We start from the raw sequence: 15,216 nt of genomic DNA on the forward strand, positions 1-15,216 counted from the left end.
CCGGCAACACTCCTAGAGCTGCCTGATGACTCCTAGATAACCTCCTTCTTCCACTCTCCGAAGGACTGTCCTGTATAAGGAAGAGGGTCGGGTTGGAGTTACTGGATGCAGTTGAGGAGGAAGGCAAACCCGGCATGAGATGAGACGTCGTGGCCAGGAGGCACAATTGCAAATCCATTTTTTAAAAAGATTTTATTTATTTATTCATGAGAGACAGAGAGACAGAGAGAGAGAGGCAGAGACACAGGCAGAGGGAGAAGCAGGCTCCATGCCGGGAGCCCGATGCAGGACTCGATCCCGAGACCCCAGGATCACACCCTGGGCTGAAGACGGCGCTAAACCGCTGCGCCACCCGGGCTGCCCCCAGATCCATTTAAGGTTCATTCCTGGGATCCGATTATCCCCGGACGAGACCTGACTTTCAAATCTGTCTATACCTTTCCCTTCTCATACTGGAAGCCCAGCAAATCCTGGGCTTGGAACCTGGGTCCTGATCTCGCCTCCACATCTCCAGATCACCGAGACAGCGCGCTATCACGACGGGAGCTCCAGCTTAGAAACGCGACAGACTCGGTCTAACCTTTGCACCCTGCTTAGGAGCTGAGACCGTGGACACCTAAACCACTATACCTGTCTGGACCTTAGCTCCCCCCCCCCAGCCCCCACTGAAAGGGGCGACCATCTGCTGGCGAGAATCTAGGAGATCCCGGTTGCTGGCGAGGTCCCCCAGGTGTCCCTTGAGGGATGAATGATTCTCAGGGTGAAAAAAGCATGTGCCTTCCGGGCCCCCTGCTGCACCCAGCCCCGCTCTCGGCGGAGGCCCCTCGGTCCCGCCCCGGCCGCTGCAGGCAGCAGAACTCGGCCGGGCTCACGGCCAGCGCCCAGGGCCCCGCGGACCCAGCAGGGGCCGGGCAGCAGGCGGGCCCCCTCCGCCCTGCGAGCCTGCGCAGCTCACACCCAGCCCCGGGTGGCGGCGAGGGCGCGGCAGGGCGCATGCGCGCCACCGGGAAGGCCCCGCCCGGGACCGGCCGCCCCTGCACCGCGCGGGGAGGCGACACGCAGGAGCGGAGGCGCTGGCCGCGGGGACGCTGCCCAACCTCAGGTACAAGGTTGGCCGCAGGCCGGCTCCTCATTTTTGCATTTTGAGCCGCGGGGAGCGGGGAGGGCTGCAAGTCAGCTGTGCGCAGTCGAGAACTTACTCTCCCGGATGGTCTTGTAAAGGCACAGATTTGAGCAAAGATGCTGAGGCCCTTGGGAGGATCTTTCAGGGGCTGGGGGCTGCTTCTCCCAGGGATTGCTTCTTTCCAGCTCCTGAGAATTCCCCGAGCTTCTTCCTTCCGGGGCCCTGAATCTCCCACCCGGTCTCCTTCCTACCTTCCTGGAGCTGGGGAGAGGTGGGGAAGGGATGGGGTTCTCGGAACATGGCAGTTTTAACCTTCCCAGTACCGCCCAGACTTCACTGGAAAATGGTCTTTCGAGACCCCAAGGAGTACAGAGGTAGGTAGCTCTTTATATAGTAGCTTACGGAAAATCTCTGTGGGTTCCCCAATTTTGGGAGGGTTAGGGGCAACGCAGGGAGGGCCCTGTCACCTGGGTTTCTGTGTGGTGCAGTAAATCATTTTGCTGCATTGCACCCAAGATGCTTTCTGGCCTTTCCAAGTGCTGAGGAGCCTTTGCCAATGAAAAAGCATGGGATGCAAGGCGCACGTCGGCTCCCCCTTGCATCACTTTCATATGTGGTTCTGGACAGGTCATAACATAAGGTCCTTCGTGGAAATGGAGCAAGAGGGGTGATTGCTTTTTGTCTGCAGTTTCCCTGTGAGTTCAGAAACTTCTTGCAAGGGTTGGGAATAGATTTATTTTCTCCTTAGAATATTCAGTTCAGTAAGATCAATTAAGGAGATTAATAAATAGATTTATTTTCTCCTTAGAATATTCAGTTCAGTAAGGAGATTCAGTTCAGTAAGGCTGTTTCCTGGTAATAGAGCTATATTGAGGGTTGGTCAGTTACAGAATGTCTCCCTTCAGACAGACGTTGTTCCTTTGGTTCACTCACTCGTTCATTCAGCAAGTGTTCTGTACACACCTGCCTTCTGCATGGCAGTGAGCTCGGTGATGTAAGAAGGGCAGAGATGAACTGAACTTGAGCTTAACCTGGAGGAGTTTGGCTGGGAGGGGAAATGAGGGTGGGGGAGATCAACCTAAGTCAGAGGAGGGAAAAGAATCATCCTTTTACATCAGGTGGTTGGCTTAAGGAGAAAACTAGGTCCCCAGATTACTACCTGATGATGAGTGATCTCTCCTTAAGCTTCAGATCTGTGTGTAAAGGTGTTTTCCTCACTGTGTGTCAGGTGCCTTAGACTATGTCTTAGATAGGTCCCACCCCTCCTGGTGACCTCCGTCCTGCTGCCACCACATGCTTACTGCTGGTCCAGTGTTCCCTGTCTCGGGGAGTAGCATCAAGGCCCCTCTGCCTCCTACCTCTCCTTCCTGGTGGTCCAAGCCAGAGACTTAGAGGTGAGTCATCTCTGACTCATCCCTCCCCCGCACTTACCACACCCAGGTTCTTGATTCTGCTCTCTGAACCTCTCTCAGAGCCATTGCTCCAGGCCAGCCTGCCCCATCATCTCAGGCTTAGCTTATCTTCCTGCTTCACTCGGTTCCCATCACAAGAAAGTACTTGCTGGAATTAAATCTGGCTATGAGACTCCCTTCATTCCTCCCTACCACCCTTGAGACAGAACTCAGCCTCCCTTACAGGACTTACAAGTGTCCTGGCTCTGTTGTTGTTGTTATTGTTGTTTAACCAACCCCATCTTATCACAGCCCCCTTGCACTTCTGTCTATTTTGAAAACATGCCATGCTTTCTTATGCCATTAGTTTTTTGCACATGTTCTCCCTGTTGCCTGGAACACATCCTTTCTTGTCACTGTCTTCACTTGGCTTACTCCTCCTCTCCTGCAGGTCCCAGCCAGGACTCCTTTTGCTCTAGGAATCCTTCCTTAGGCTCCCAAGTCTCACTAGGCACCACTTCTTATTATGGTGCTCATGAGTCTCCTCTTAGGGCTCATCCACACATCTGCCTTCTCTCCTGTGCCCTACTGTGTGTCCCAGAAGGCCAGAGCCAAATCTGAGGGCTTTTCTTTGCTTCCTACTGAAGGCACTCAGTAAACAGGTGTTTAGTGGAGTTGAGTAGATGCTGTAAGATTATGGTTTGATTCATTGAATACCTAAACCATAAATTCACTCTATCCCCATTGTTTCCTGAGTGGGCTGATATAGTTATGGCCTCTCCCATGTCAAGTTGAAAAATGGGTGTGATGGTGAAAGAATAATCACTATTAAAGGAGCTAGTATTGGTTGAGTGCTCAGTATGTGCAGGCACCTTATAGTATTACCTCATTTAATTATCACAACTCTGAGAGGTGGATAATTTTATTATCTGCATTTTATAGACAGACTGAGTTGCACAGAGATTAAGGAACATGCCCAATGTTACATAACTAGTAAGTAGTGGCATCTGGTTTGGAGCCAAGCATACACTGTGGAATTCAATTAACTCTTTGGAAAGACAGTAAGTAGGACGGACCATAAGAAGCTGACAGGGCTGAAGATGGAAAGTCACCAGATGGATGGCAGTGCAGTGTGGTCACAACTTTAAGCTGTGAAACCAACAGAAGCAACCAACCCAGAGCTTTACAGATCTGAAGAACATTCATTTTTTGTTTTTTGGTTTTTTTTACATACTCACTTTTCTTCAGACAGCTAACTCCATTATTAGAGGTATTATTGCTAGTGGTTAGGAATGAGACTTCTCTCAGTCTGAAACCTTGGTTCTGTTGCGTGGCCTCAGGAGTATTGCTCACCGTTTCTGTGCCTCAATCTCTTCATCTGCAAAGTGGGGGTAATAACAGTAGTGCTGAAGGTTGTGGTAATAATTAAATGAGTCGATGTAAGGGTTTAGAAGGGTACCTAGCACATGGTATTTGCTCCCAGACATCCTCATCCCCATTATTATCCACGGGGTGGACACGACTGAGCTTTCCTCTTTTAATTCTTCCCGTGGATGTTGAGAATTCTTCACCAGTACCTTCTGATCATGGCCATCATCTCCTGGGCTTCAGGATTTCCTCCCCCCAGGCCCTTCCTCACAGTAACTTCTAGCTTCCTCTCTGCTCAAAACTCCTTTCTCTGTTCTTCTGGGTCAGTTTGGTACCAGTTTGTTTAGAGGATAAAACACTCTTTTAGGTCAACCTAAAAGAGGAGCAGTGAGAACACTGTAGAACTACAAAGAAACCTCATATGCTATTCCTCTTATATGAAGATATTTTCCTCAGGGAGGAGGTGTAGATGTAAAGAGTTAAGATGCAAAAGCACCCCTGGGAATCAGAAATTAAAACGCCACAAGGGGCTTTTAGGGTTCATCTCATCTACTCCCCTCGTTTGGGGGGAGTTGATGTTGGGATGGGGCGTGATCCAAGGCCCACCAGCCAGCTAGTGGCCGTGTCTCCAGCCTGTAGCCAGCACACTTTGTCCTACATCTTATAGATTCCTTGGTAGGGGACACAGAACATAAAGACTTCTAACTCTGGGAAATGAACTAGGGGTGGTGGAAGGGGAGGAGGGCGGGGGGTGGGGGTGAATGGGTGACGGGCATGGAGGGGGACACTTGACGGGATGAGCACTGGGTGTTATTCTGTATGTTGGTAAATTGAACACCAATAAAATTTATAAAAAAAAAAAATAAAAAAAAAATAAAAAATAAAAAAAATAAAAAAGCAAAAAAAAAAAAAAAAAAGATTCCTTGGTAGGATTTTAATGGAACTTCTCACCCCTAGATACATGTTTCAACTGCTGCTATGAGGCACCATAGATTGTTCTTATCCCTTACTTAATTTTATGCCAGGGCTTCATTATATTCTTCAGTGATTTACTATTGATTAAGCATGGATGTCTCTGTACTTTTTGTTTTCTTTTAGTAAACTAGAAAAGAAAAATTCACCTCTATAATTCTATGGAATGCATATCATTTTTATATTACATATGCTCCCCCAGTTCTTTTTATTTTGTAAAACCTGTCCCTTCCCCCAGCTTTAGAATTGCAACCTTGCCAATGGACCTGATTGGTTTTGGTTATGCGGCCCTTGTGACATTTGGAAGCATTTTGGGATATAAGCGGAGAGGTAAGCCTTAACCATATTTTTCATCAAAGGGACTTCATTGGGGATTGGTGGTTGTGCTAAGATTATCTGAGGGTTTATAAATAAGACAAGAAGCTAAAGATGTCCTAGAGGTGGCTGAGGACCAGCATGTTATGCATGGAAGTGAGTTGTAGAGGGAAGGGGGGACAGAGCATTCTAACCCAGATGTCTGGGTCTTTCTTCACTCGTCATCATCAACTGCATAATTAATTGGTTTAACCTCCTCAGCTACTCACTTATTATCAAATGAGAATTTTTATTTGTTTATATACTCTTGGTATCAAAACCTGAATTATGTTGATACGGCATTTTGCAAAGGAAAATTGGTTAAATACTTAGATGTCCTATCTGAAGTTGTCTTCTTCATCTGTATCCAAAAGTGGAAAAAAAAAAAAAAAAACCCAGTTGATAAGCTTTCATGGAAAAAAAAATGAAAGGTCAAGTTTTATATTTTATTTTGTTTTAAGGTAGAAGCATTTTTAGTCATGGTATCTCATGTTCATGTTTCTTATATTTTTATGAAATTTTTAAAATGAAGTTACATTTCAAAGAGTGTTCTTTTTGTGAAGTGGTGGGCTTCAATTTGAGTGGAAAAAACAAATCTGGGCAGCCCTGGTGGCTCAGTGGTTTAGCGCCACCTTCGGTCTAGGGTGTGATCCTGGAGACCTGGGATAGATTCCCATGTCGGGCTCCCTCCATGGAGCCTCTTAACTCTAATATTCTGTTATTTCCACCGTGGGAAATGTGTGTCAACGTTGAACCTGGTTAGGGAAGCTGAGTGCCCTGGTACTGTTTCCATTCTAGTTGTCCTCTCCCCAGTCAACCTCATGTAAGTTTTTTTTTGTAGAAAAAGCCTATTTTTTCTTGAGAAGCTACTGTGCTTACAGCCCTCTGCCTGTGTCTGCGCCTCTCTCTCTCTCTGTGTGTGTCTCTCATGAATAAATAAATAAAATATTTTAAAAAAAGAAAGAAAAAACAAATCTATATAGTTATTAGAGTTATCCCTTAGAGATTACTAAGAAGTCCAAGGCCAGAAGCACAGGTGTCTGTAGGGCCTGAGGGGTGGCGGGTTAAAGTAGATTATTTTCTAAGATTCCTAAGAACCTATAATTCACTTAGACTTTTGTTTGTTGTACTTATTTTCTGTCTCAATGTGTGTAACATCATGGATGTGTATCTGTTGGAAAAATATGATGGCATCAAAGACCTATAAACCACTACTCAAAAGCTGATGTTTTATAATCGATTTTAACGAAGACTCAGATGAAAATTCTGATAGGATTGTTATTGAAACGCTTGTTCATCGTCAGAGGTGTCTAAATATTTCTGTTACAGAACAGAAAAGCACATCTGGACATTTTAGCTTGCGTTTTAGGGGCGTGAGAAGAAGGAAGTGTGTGTGTGTGTGTGTGTGTGTGTGTGTGTGTGTGTGTGTGTGTGTGTGTTGGGGTAGCTGGAAGTGGCGTAGGAGAGGAGAGGCAAGGATTACTTTACTATTCTAACACAAATCTCTTTAGGAACAAATAAAATCACATTCGCTGTAAGGTCTCTGATTTCAGGTACCTGTTGTTCAGATGCACAATATGGTTCCTTGGATTCCTAACAAGAGCCCCCAGCTAAGTGATCCTGGAAGCCTCTGGGGGCAGGTGTTCTCGAAGAAGCCCACTCTCCTATAATATAGGTTAAGAGCACAGGCCACAGAATCAAGCATGGCTAAATTCTGCTCGTGACACTACCACTTACTAGCTCAGATACTCATGTGAGTTGTTTTAACTTCTGGGTCTCAATTCCTCATTTGCATATTACTCAGGATTAAATAAGAGAATGCATGTAACACATTTCACAGCGTGCCTGGCCCAGAAGAAGCATTTAATATTCTTGTTTCTGCTGCTGCTGTTCTGTCAGTGGGAGAGTCTCTGGGCCAGTGGGGCAAAGTACCTTTTTCTAGTTTTATATTCCATATTATATTCTAAGCTGCCTGTGGCCCCAGTGTCCTAGTACTTTTGTAGAAAGTGAATCAGCCCTTTTCTATTTTTACTTAAAGCTTCCCTAGACATGAATCCCATATAGTTCCCCAGGAGACCCTTCCACAGGACAGTTACTGAGAACAATGTTGGGTAGGTTAAAGATGGGACTTCAAAATGGTGTTTGGTAAGAAAGCAAGTATATCTGAATCCTATACTAGATGGGCTGCCAGACATGGGTTGGGTCAAGGTGAGACACTGATAGATTGCTTTTCTTGCTGGGAGCACAGTGGCAGGGCAGGATGCTGAACACTGAGTTCTGAGCTCATTCCTTCCCCATCCCTCTCCCAGACAAGTCCCCAGAAAAGTGCATAGCCAAGAAGACACTATGATTTTGAGGCTTTTTCTGAGCTAAGTAGCCAGTGCCCAAAGCCAAAGATGGCCTTCTCCTGCACCAGGGCTGAATCTAGCCTAATATCTTTCTACTCCAGTTCAGGGGCAGGGCACAGCAGCCCCTCCAGAGAGGAGGGAAGCAGGAGAGCTTGTCAGGCAAGTGTCCTGCTCTGAGGGAGGGAGGCCCCCACGTGCACTTTGAAAACTTCTTGAGACTGCCCCCGCCAGGTTGGCACTTGGAGGAAGGGGGTGTGGGACAGAGCTTGGAGCTTCTTTTTTTGTAGCCCTACCATAGACAAGTGAGTTTTTTTGCAGGATCCCTCACCCCTCCACCAACCAAGTCTTTCTTACGAGGTGGAGCCCACATCCTTCCTCATGCAGGATGCATTCTCCCAGGAAGCCTTCCCATTTCTCAGTCATGTGGGCTGCTGGCGTGCCTGCCCATCCCCACCGTTTGGCTGTCTCATCTCACCAAGGCTCGGGTGCAGATGCTGCCCCTCCCTCCATATACATAAGATGGGGAGGATTGTAGCAGGGCCGAAACTGTCAGGGTATACAGAAGAGAGTCAGAGATCTGTAAGTGAGAAGACATATTAATTAAGGTGACCTAGTCATGCATTCCAGAAAATGCTTAAATCCCCTTACCTATTTCCTAATCTGACATCTTGTACTTAAACATGACCCAGAACAGGGAATGCCCAGGCATGCATTTTGTCAACATTTATCTAGTGTTGCCAAGTACCCAGCACCATGTCAGGCCCTGGAAAACATCAGTGAGCAAAAAGAGATGGTACTCACAAGGCAGGGGGCTGACCTTTAAATACATGGACAAGTGTACAAATATATGATAGAGAATCATGGGAGGTTATGATGGGGCCCTCGTTCAGAGAAGAGAAGACACTCTGAAGAGCTACAGAGACATCTGGAGGGGAGCTGCAGTTGGCCAGGTGAGCAGTGCAGGGAAGAGCAGTGCAGGCAAAGAACAGCATGTCTAGACGCCATGAGGAATAAAGAGTTTGACATATTCAGGGAACTGAAAGAAGGCCAAGCCTCCAATAATAGAGTGGGCGTAGGTTTTTCTCTAAGTGCCATGGGAAGCACCAAAGGTTTTTAATTAGAAGAATGATCTGTCCGGGTATATGCTTTTAAAAGATGATGTTGCTGAGTAAACCTGGATGGCTCAGTCGAGCATCTGGCTTCAGCTAGGGCCGTGATTCCGGGGTCCAGGATTGGGTCCCATGTCAGCCTCCTTGCGGGGAACCTGCTTCTCCCTCTGCTTCTCCCTCTGCCTATGTCTCTACCTCTCTCTCTGTCTCTCATGAATAAATACATAACATATTTTTTTTAAAAAAAGATGATGTTGCTGTGTTTGCAGAAAAACTTGTGGGAGGGGGAGAAACAATGAGGAATTTTTTTAAAGACTTTTATTTATTTATTTGAGAGAGATAGCAAGCAAGGGAGAGAGAGTACAAGCAGGAGGAGCAACAGAGGGAGAGGGAGAAGCAGGCTCCCTGCTGAGAAGGGAGCCTGACGCAGGGCTCTATCCCAGGGCCCCACGATCATAACCTGAGCCAAAGGCAGACGCTCAACCACTGAGCCACTCAGGCACCCCAACAATGAGGAACTTAATATTATCCAACTGTAACATTCTAAGCCTTTATATATTTGACATGGATGGTATTATTAACTCTGTTTTGCAACTGACAAAACTCAGAGAAACTAAGTGCCTTAGCCAAAGGCAACAAATAGAAGAATTAGGACTAGAACCCAGTGCTTGTGGCTTCTCATCCAGATGCTGCTGCTGCTGTGTATGTGTGTATGTGTGTCTGTCTGTGCTTGCGCGTGCAACTACACATGCACACATGTTGCTGCAATGGTTTTTAACCCTGACTACAATCCAAATTTCCTGTAGATATTTAAAAAATAGAGATGGTTGACCCTACCCAGAGGGATTCCAATCTGATAGATCCCGAATAGAATGAACTGCATGAAGCACCAACTGCGCATGTGTTTTGTTCACAGTGTCCCTGGCATGTAGCCCACTGCCAATGCACAGGAAGTACTTGCTGCTGGGCACAGTGCCCTGGGAGCTGGGTGTGCACTGGGTGGCCGACTGGCTGGCTGGATCAGTGCCCTGGCTCTTCCCATTGCTCAGTATAGTCACCATTCATCCCTGAGTCCTGACATCTTGAGGCTGGAAGCTTTGTTAATTATTCAGGACAAAACCATCACCTGGTTGGCACAGGACTTCACTTTCTACCTCTATGAGCTTAAATATCAGTGCATCCTATTTTTATTATCACAGCCTCAGAGTAAAAAGAGGCAAGAAGAGGAAAAAAAAAAAAAAAGAAGAAGAGGGGTGTAAAGAAGTCAATTGATTGTCCAAGATCATGCAAAGTCAAAACCACTACCACCAGGCAGGCTTTCTTATTCACTCAAGCTGTATCTAACACCTGCATTGCTATGTATTCATGGTTCCTCTGCCTTGCATTTCCAGTTCAGCAGAGACCAATCATAACTTAGAAACGGCTGACACATAATTCAGCTTTGTCTAAGTAGCCTGTGGACTTTGTCTACAGTACTCAAGTAGATAAACATTTGAAGGTGCATGTATCATACTGGAAGGATTGGAAGGAATTCCTTTCATTTGGAGATTCTCTTTCTGAGCCCACCCCCCTTTTTTTTTCCTTTCCAGGTGGTCTTCCATCTTTGATCGCTGGTCTTTTTGTTGGATTTTTGGCTGGCTATGGAGCTTACCGTGTCTCCAATGACAAGCGAGATGTCAAACTGTCACTGTGTAAGTAAGACATTTTTTTCCAGTTATGAAGCATTGAACCTTTGGAGTGGCTTTTTTGATACCCTATCCTAGGTATACTAGAAAACATGCAGTCACATGGCAAGTGGATATGCCAGCATTGAGACTGAACACAATTTTTGTTCCTTTCTAGACAGGCCCACTCAAAAACAAGGATATTGCTCCCAGGCCTTCAAACACAGAAGAACATTTCTATGAAACATATTACTAGAAAAATAAAATAAAATTAGAAAAGTAAGGCAGCCCGGGTGGCTCAGCGGTGTAGTACCGCCTTCAGCCCAGGGCATGATCCTGGGGACCTGGGATGGAGTTCCGCATCAGGCTCCCTGCATGGAGCCTGCTTCTCCCTCTGCCTGTGCCTCTGCACCCCCCTCTCTGTCTCTCATGAATAAATAAATAAAATCTTTAAAAAATAAAAATAAAATTAGAAAAGGAATTATGCCTAGATTTTCTGCTAACTCCCCTAAGCTCATATAAGCATCATTTTTGTGTTGCTATTAAAACACCTAACAAGAGACAGCCTCACATTATTTTATTTAATTCACAAGCAGCTTTTAGATCCTCTTTTTGCCTTAAGACTTAATCTAGAAAACCAAGGCTGACCTTTTTTTTTTTAGCTTCTTCCCTTGTTGGGCGTGGTAGGGGAATGTCCCCAGTGAAAATGGAAACCTGTATGTGTTTAAAGGCCCAGGCTGCTTGGCTCTTTTTAGCTTGAAATCTGGTGAAGGTTTGGAAATTGTCTCTATTGAATTTGACTATTAATCAAAGTGGCCTGCGTATGTATGGAAAAATATGCAAATGAAGACAAATTGTTTCAGTTTGGTCTTTGAGGGAGAGAAGGAGACAGTGTTGTATTTTTTTTTCATGACGTGTTTGAAATAGAACTGGGGATAGTTTTTAAGAGTAAAAGTGTGTCAAAAGAAGAAACATATCAGCAAGAGGTGGATATTTTGGGTTTTTTATTTCACATGCATTTAAGTAGTTCACATATGTTTATTGTCATTTTGTTCTATCAGCAAGTGATTTTTCGTTGAAAGCTTTTCTGAAATTGTGACCTCAGCACCCTAAGCTCTTACATAAAACAGCCTCATTCTCCATATTGGTTCAGCTCCTAAAAGGCTGGTATGATGCTTCTGAATTTAATGGTATTAATACTCTTATTTAGTCTCCAGGCATCAATTTCTCAAAATGCAGTGCTGCAAATTAAAAAACAGCTTTTTTTCCTAGTATTTTTTTATTCATCAGGTCTTACTTAAAAAAAAAAAAAATTTGGTGGCACCTGGGTAGCTCAGCGGTTGAGTATCTGCCTTTGGCTCAGGGTGTGATCCTGGGGTCCTGGTATTGAGTCCCACATGGGGCTCCTCACAGGGAGCCTGCTTCTCCCTCTGCCTCTGTCTCTGCCTCTCTCTGTGTCTCTCATGAATAAATAAAATCTTAAAAAAAAAAGATACTGATTATTTACTTTCACTTAAATGAGCATTTATTGGATGTCTCCTGTGGATCCAGACGTACTGCCTAGTGTTCCTGAGAAAAGTTGAATTAGACACAGTCCTAGCCTTCCAGGAGTTTCTACAAATAGAAATTTAAGTTAGACAAAGGCTTTTTCTTTTGAAGATATTTCAGGAATGGATTTTAAGTGCTTGTTAACTCAGAAAAATTTTCAGTAAGCTAGTTTATAAAGTCTTTTAAGAGCACTTTATCTTTTTAAGAAGATGGCAACTTGATACTTATACATAATAGTCATTATATTAAAAAGCTGAAACAATGTCTTTTTTTTTTTTTTTTCAGAAGCAAGCATTGATAATGTGTTTGAAACTCTGGTTCATGCATTGATTTGATTTTTAGTTACAGCTTTCTTCCTGGCCACCATAATGGGTGTGAGGTATAAGAGATCTAAGAAAATCATGCCAGCTGGGCTGGTTGCAGGTTTAAGGTAAGAAAAACTATTTTGATCTGTACTTTTTTTCTGCCATCATTTTGCAGTGCTGACTTTTTGGCAAGAGTCAGTTTTAACTTGAAAGGTCAAAGTAATTTTTTTTTTTACAATAAGCATGACTGTAAAACTTTAAAATATCATGCCTGCAATCAGTCATGGTATTGATGTTTCCATGAGCCCTTTTTGGAGTACATGCAGTGTTGCTATAGTATCTGATCACATGCACCCGCTTACCTTTTTCCAAAAAACTAAATTCAGCCTATTATTTCCTTAAGATTTACTCCTCTGAAACAGTAAATGTGCTCATTTAAATCTAAAGTCAGTCTTTCTTAGAATGTTAGACTGATAGTAGGCTACACATCTTCTGAGTTTTCAAGGGAAGACCATATTTAAAAAAAAAAAAATAGGCACCGTGGGTGGCTCAGTCGGTTGAATGTCTGCCTTTGGCTCAGGTCGTGATCTTCAGATCCTGGGATGGAGGCCCAAGTTGGGCTCTCTGCTCAGCAGGGAGTCTGCTTCTCCCTCTTTATCTGCCCCTTGCCCCTGTTCCTAGGTGCCCTTGCTCTCTCTCAAATAAATAAATAAAATCTTAAAAAATAAATACAGAGCCTCCAATTTCTCTTAATTTGATCCCAGTGACTCTATCCATGAGATTAAGCATATTACCATGTACAAATTTATAGGTAACATTTTTAATTCTTCCTGGAAGCAGCCTTTCTATGTTAAGTCTTAAATATGTTTACTTCGTTATACATTTTTACTTTTTGAAATAAAAAGAAACAATGAAATGTATACAAAGACTGATGTTTACTACAACTTTCTTTTGAAGATGCTAAAATCCTACAGATTTATTCATTTATTAATGAATTGAAGATGAAACAGAAACAGATCAAAGTCTGAGCAGACTATGGTTCACTGTTGCCCAATAAAAGGAAACAGAAGTTGACCCATGTGAAATTCGGAGAGATTCTGGGCTCAGACTCAGCAGGCAGGAAAGAGTTGTAATGCAATTCATGTTAAAACTAAAGGAATAAAAAAATAAATAAAACTAAAGGAATCAGGCATCCTGGGTGGCTCAACAGTTTGGCGCCACCTTCGACCCAGGACATGATCCTGGAGACCTGGGATCGAGTTCCACGTTGGGCTCCCTGCATGGAGCCTGCTTCTCCCTCTGCCTATGTCTCTGCCTCTCTCTCTCTCTCTCTCTCTCTCTCTCTCTCTCATGAATAAATAAATAAAATATTTTTTAAAATACTAAAGGAATCAATGCAGGGTCCATATTAGAAAGCCTGCTCTAGTCCATAGTGCTCTACTCTCCCACCAGGAACAGAGAATTGGGAGCCTGGGTTATCCTCAGACAATCTTTTTTTTTTTTTTAATTCAGTGAATTAACATATAATGTATTATTGGTTTAAGAGGGAGAAGTCAGTGATTCATCAATGTTATATAACAGCCAGTGCTCATTACATCACGTGCCCTCCTTAATGCCCATCACCCAGTTACCACTGACCCCCCCCATCTTCTCTCCAGCGACCTTCAGTTTGTTTCCTATGATTATTGCGACTTTATTTCTAATGGAACACACGTGAACTGAAAAATTAGAAACAACTTAAAAACTCACCAATAAGGAAATGTTTCAATAAGTGTTTTGTCAACTTAATGAAATATTGAGCAGGAATTACATGTCACATTTTCAAAAACTATTTAGTAGCATTATAATATCTTAATGTTCTAATCAGGAAATACTAGGAAGGCAATGCTTCCAACTGCTAATAGTGTTTATCACTGGGTGGTAATGCAATGAGTAAGTTTTTCCTTTTTACTTTTCTTTCTCTTTAAAAAAAAATTTAGTTATTTGACACAGAAAGCACAAGCAAGGGGAACTGCAGAGAGAGAGGGAGAAGTAGGCTCTGCTGAGCAGGGAGCCCTACATGGGGCTTGATCCCAAGGTCCTGGGATCATGACCTGAGCTGAAGGCAGACACTTAACCAACTGAGCCACTCAGCTGCCCCTCTTTTTTACTTTTCTATAGAACTTTCTTCTGTGGCTATGCATCATGTTTATGACTTGGTGGTGGAGGGAGGTGTCAGGGAGGAATGTGGTTACAGGGAACTACTTTCCGGTTATGGCTGTATGATACTTGATGAATGAAAGAATCGGAAGTATGGGTCCCGAAGACCCTAGTCAGTGGAAAGTAGCTGAGACTGTAATAAGAATACCCTAGAATTGCTCCTTGCTTTTTTTTCAAGCCACTTGCCTTTACTAGTTCATCAAAGTCTTGTGTTCCTTTCTAAACCTTTCTCTTAAAAAGGTTCATCCCAGATTTGCAGAATCATGAGTTCTGATTTTGCTCATTCAGTCTATCAACATTTTTAAGTGGTTAATTCAGCCATGTCTGAAGTTCCAATACAGGGATCATGCGATCACCCCTGCTCCAAGGAGAAACAAAGAGAACCTTGGAAGCCAAAGTTTAATAACAGTACAGGTTAGGTGACTAGGTGAACCTCTGTCTTATACCAGGTAAGCATGACCCGTTCTTTGCCTTTCTTTTATTTTAATCCAGCCTCATGATGATTCTGAGACTTGTCTTACTGCTGCTTTGAAAATCCGAAGGAACTGAAGACTAAATTCATATGATTCTACTGTAACGGGCAGAGCATACACTTTGTATTTAAAAGATAATCTTCAACTTGGAATGTGAAGTGTCTTATTTTACATTAGAAACAACAGAAACACTCCAAAATGAACGCTAGTTTGAGGGATTTTTTTTTTAAACCAAAAACTCAACCATTTTCTACTTGTCAGATAATGGTTTCATTAAAGATATTTAATAAATCACTATACACTCTTTCATTTACTGTGTCTTGTTTTATATATGTGGAGGTTTTTTTTGTTTTGTTTTGTTT

The 15,216-nt window shown here is 43.7% G+C and overlaps 1 protein-coding gene across 3 annotated transcripts; it reads left to right on the top strand.

Moving 5' to 3' along the window:
* The first annotated feature begins 990 nt into the window (after window positions 1-990).
* TMEM14A (transmembrane protein 14A) lies at window positions 991-15,163 on the top strand. 3 transcript variants are annotated; one of them, XM_055330722.1, is made up of 5 exons: window positions 991-1,102; window positions 5,093-5,184; window positions 10,255-10,356; window positions 12,220-12,307; window positions 14,874-15,163. In XM_055330722.1, exons 2-5 carry the CDS (start codon window positions 5,115-5,117, stop codon window positions 14,911-14,913), a joined length of 300 nt encoding a protein of 99 aa, XP_055186697.1. In that variant the 5' UTR covers window positions 991-1,102; window positions 5,093-5,114; the 3' UTR covers window positions 14,914-15,163. The 3 variants fall into 3 exon arrangements, with proteins under 3 accessions (XP_055186697.1, XP_055186698.1, XP_055186696.1); XM_055330721.1 differs by lacking the exon at window positions 991-1,102 and adding an exon at window positions 1,120-1,497; XM_055330723.1 differs by lacking the exons at window positions 991-1,102; window positions 12,220-12,307 and adding an exon at window positions 1,113-1,497.
* The last annotated feature ends 53 nt before the right edge of the window (window positions 15,164-15,216 follow it).

The sequence above is a fragment of the Nyctereutes procyonoides genome, unplaced genomic scaffold (assembly GCF_905146905.1).
Source record: "Nyctereutes procyonoides isolate TBG_1078 unplaced genomic scaffold, NYPRO_anot_genome, whole genome shotgun sequence".
Classification (NCBI taxonomy): Eukaryota; Metazoa; Chordata; class Mammalia; order Carnivora; family Canidae; genus Nyctereutes; species Nyctereutes procyonoides.